Genomic DNA, 2240 nt, shown 5'->3' with positions numbered 1-2240 from the left:
TGATTGGATAAATATAACCATATTGGGAGTAATCATCTGTGAATGTTATGAACGAGTCATAGCCATCCACACTTTTCACAGGAAATGGTCCACAAATGTCTGTGTGAATGATTTCTAGTGTTCCTGTGCTTCGGTTTGCACCCTTTTTGATTTGTTTTACATACTTTACTTTAATGCAATCTATGCATTTTTTTAAGTTTGAGAACTCTAATGGAGGAAGGATTTCATTTTTAACTAGTCTTTCTATTCTCCCCCTCGAAATATGGCCCAAGCGACAGTGCCATAATTTTGATGAGTCATGAGTTCTCTTTCTTTTCTTTTGTTCTTTGTTCGACACGGAAACATGCTCATTCACATTACACACAGAATGCTCTTTTTCATGGAGTGATAATAAATAAAGCTCATCGTGTAGTAAAGCAACACCCACATAAGCATTATTAAACCATATGCCACACTTGCCATGTCCAAAATAACATTCATAATTGTCTTTGTCCAAACAAGAAACACTAATCAAGTTTCTATGACACGAAGGGACCTATAAGACATCTCTAAGTAGAAGCTTGAACCCATCATCTAACTCCAAGGAGATGTCGCCGACAGCTTCAACGTCTGCTTGGACTCCATTTGCAACTTCAATGCATCTTTTGCTTCTTTGCATAGTCTGCGTCGAATGGAATCCCTGTAATGAATTTGCAACATGAACAGTTGCTCCTGAGTCAATCCACCAAGTAGATTTCAAAATCTGTGTATACAAGGATTCATTTACAAAGGAAACAATATTGTTACCTTTCTTTGCCATTATTAACTTTAACCAATCAGGGCAATCTTTCTTGTAGTGCCCAGTCTTCTTACAGTGGAGACATGTATCTTTTTCCACTGGGAAAGAATTTTGCTGATGCTGATATTGAGCTTTTCCATGTGGCTTTGAAGGGGAACCTTTGCCATTCTGATTGTAGTTCTTTTTCTTATTATCCTTCACATAGTTTAGAGAACCACCATGCGAGGCTTTAAGTCTTTCCTCTTCTTGGACACACATGGCTATAGTATTTTCTATGTCCCATTTTTCAGGCGACATATTGTAGTTGACAACAAAGGTGTCGAACTCTTTTGGCAGTGAAGCCATGACCAGGTGAATGAGGAGTGCAAGTTTGAGCTCCAAATCCGCATCCATGGGCTTAAGCTTAGCTGCCATGTTGCTCATCCTGGGGATATGCTCTCTTATGCCATGTCCACCACCTGTGTACTTTTCTGTCACCAGCTGTTTAAGCAGTTGGGTAGCATATATCTTTGAAGAACCAGTGAACTGGCCCTTTATCTTTTCAAGATACCCCCCTACGGAAGTGCACTCTGCAATTGAGCCCACAATGGCATTCTCAATTGTATTCTTTATAAATGCCATGCACTTTTTGTTTGCATTTACCCACTTTTGGTTTTCGATGGAATATAACATCTCTACTGGAGCATGATCCTTTTTCTTTTTCTCCCATGCAGCATCATTGTCTTTTGCATCTCTGACTGGCTCTGGAGGTTGGACCGGCTGTGGGGTATCCATAACCCAGTCCACCTCAGCATAGACAAATGTCAGGTCTACTTTCTTCCTCCACTCAGTGTAATTGTCACCTCTTAGTGTCGAAACATCTTTTAGGCAGCTCATCAAGTGATAGCCTCCTGAAATCACAATTTAAGTGAGATCATTATAACAATCATATGCATTAATCTAACGTTGGTCAAATTAAACATACAATTGTCTATGCAATTAAATCTATATTACCGTTGGGCAAAAAATAGAAATAAATGCACCTTTAATTTCAATAATAAAACATGATCATGTTATTAACAACGTTGGTCATAAAAATAACATAATCATATTCATTTTAATTCTCTCTAAACTTTTATTTTCTTTAAAAAAAGCACTATTGATTATTTACGCAGCGGAAAAACATGAATATAAAATTCATGAACTTTTAATTATTTACAGAAACTTTTCTTTGACCAAATAAAAATTCATGAACTTTATTATTTTCTTTATAAAATTCATGAACTTTTCTTTTCTGAAAATTTCATATTTTCATTTCCAGAACTTTTATGTTTACTTTTCTATTTTCTAAACATATTTTTCGTTAGAAAAACTTGCCTAGAAAAAGAATCAGGACTATATATATTGTTTTGCCTAAAACAGAACAAAAAACAAAAGGGATAATAGTCTTGGGCTCTCTGGGCCGGAACCGGCCTGCTGGGCG

At 36.7% G+C, this 2240-nt stretch overlaps 1 protein-coding gene across 1 annotated transcript; it reads right to left on the bottom strand.

The window, feature by feature from the left end:
* Positions 1-632: 632 nt before the first annotated feature.
* LOC147966203 (uncharacterized) lies at positions 633-1654 on the bottom strand. The gene is made up of 2 exons (XM_087527150.1): positions 787-1654; positions 633-679 (listed from the first exon to the last, which is right to left on the bottom strand). The coding sequence occupies exons 1-2, from the start codon at positions 1652-1654 to the stop codon at positions 633-635; spliced, it is 915 nt and encodes a 304-aa protein (XP_087383276.1).
* Positions 1655-2240: the final 586 nt, after the last annotated feature.

Source organism: Triticum urartu, chromosome 6A (assembly GCF_056163025.1).
Source record: "Triticum urartu cultivar PI428250 chromosome 6A, HENAU_Tu73, whole genome shotgun sequence".
NCBI lineage: Eukaryota > Viridiplantae > Streptophyta > Magnoliopsida > Poales > Poaceae > Triticum > Triticum urartu.
The sequence above is the reverse complement of the archived record's forward strand: the minus strand, read 5'-3'. Positions and strand labels throughout refer to the sequence as shown.

Excerpts from the sequence above, each read along its gene's own strand:
- LOC147966203 (XM_087527150.1), bottom strand. The coding sequence starts at position 1,654 with ATGAGCTGCCTAAAAGATGTTTCGACACTAAGAGGTGACAATTACACT. Across the intron at positions 680-786 it reads GTTAATAATGGCAAAGAAAG|GGATTCCATTCGACGCAGAC; the intron begins GTAACAATATTG and ends AATTCATTACAG.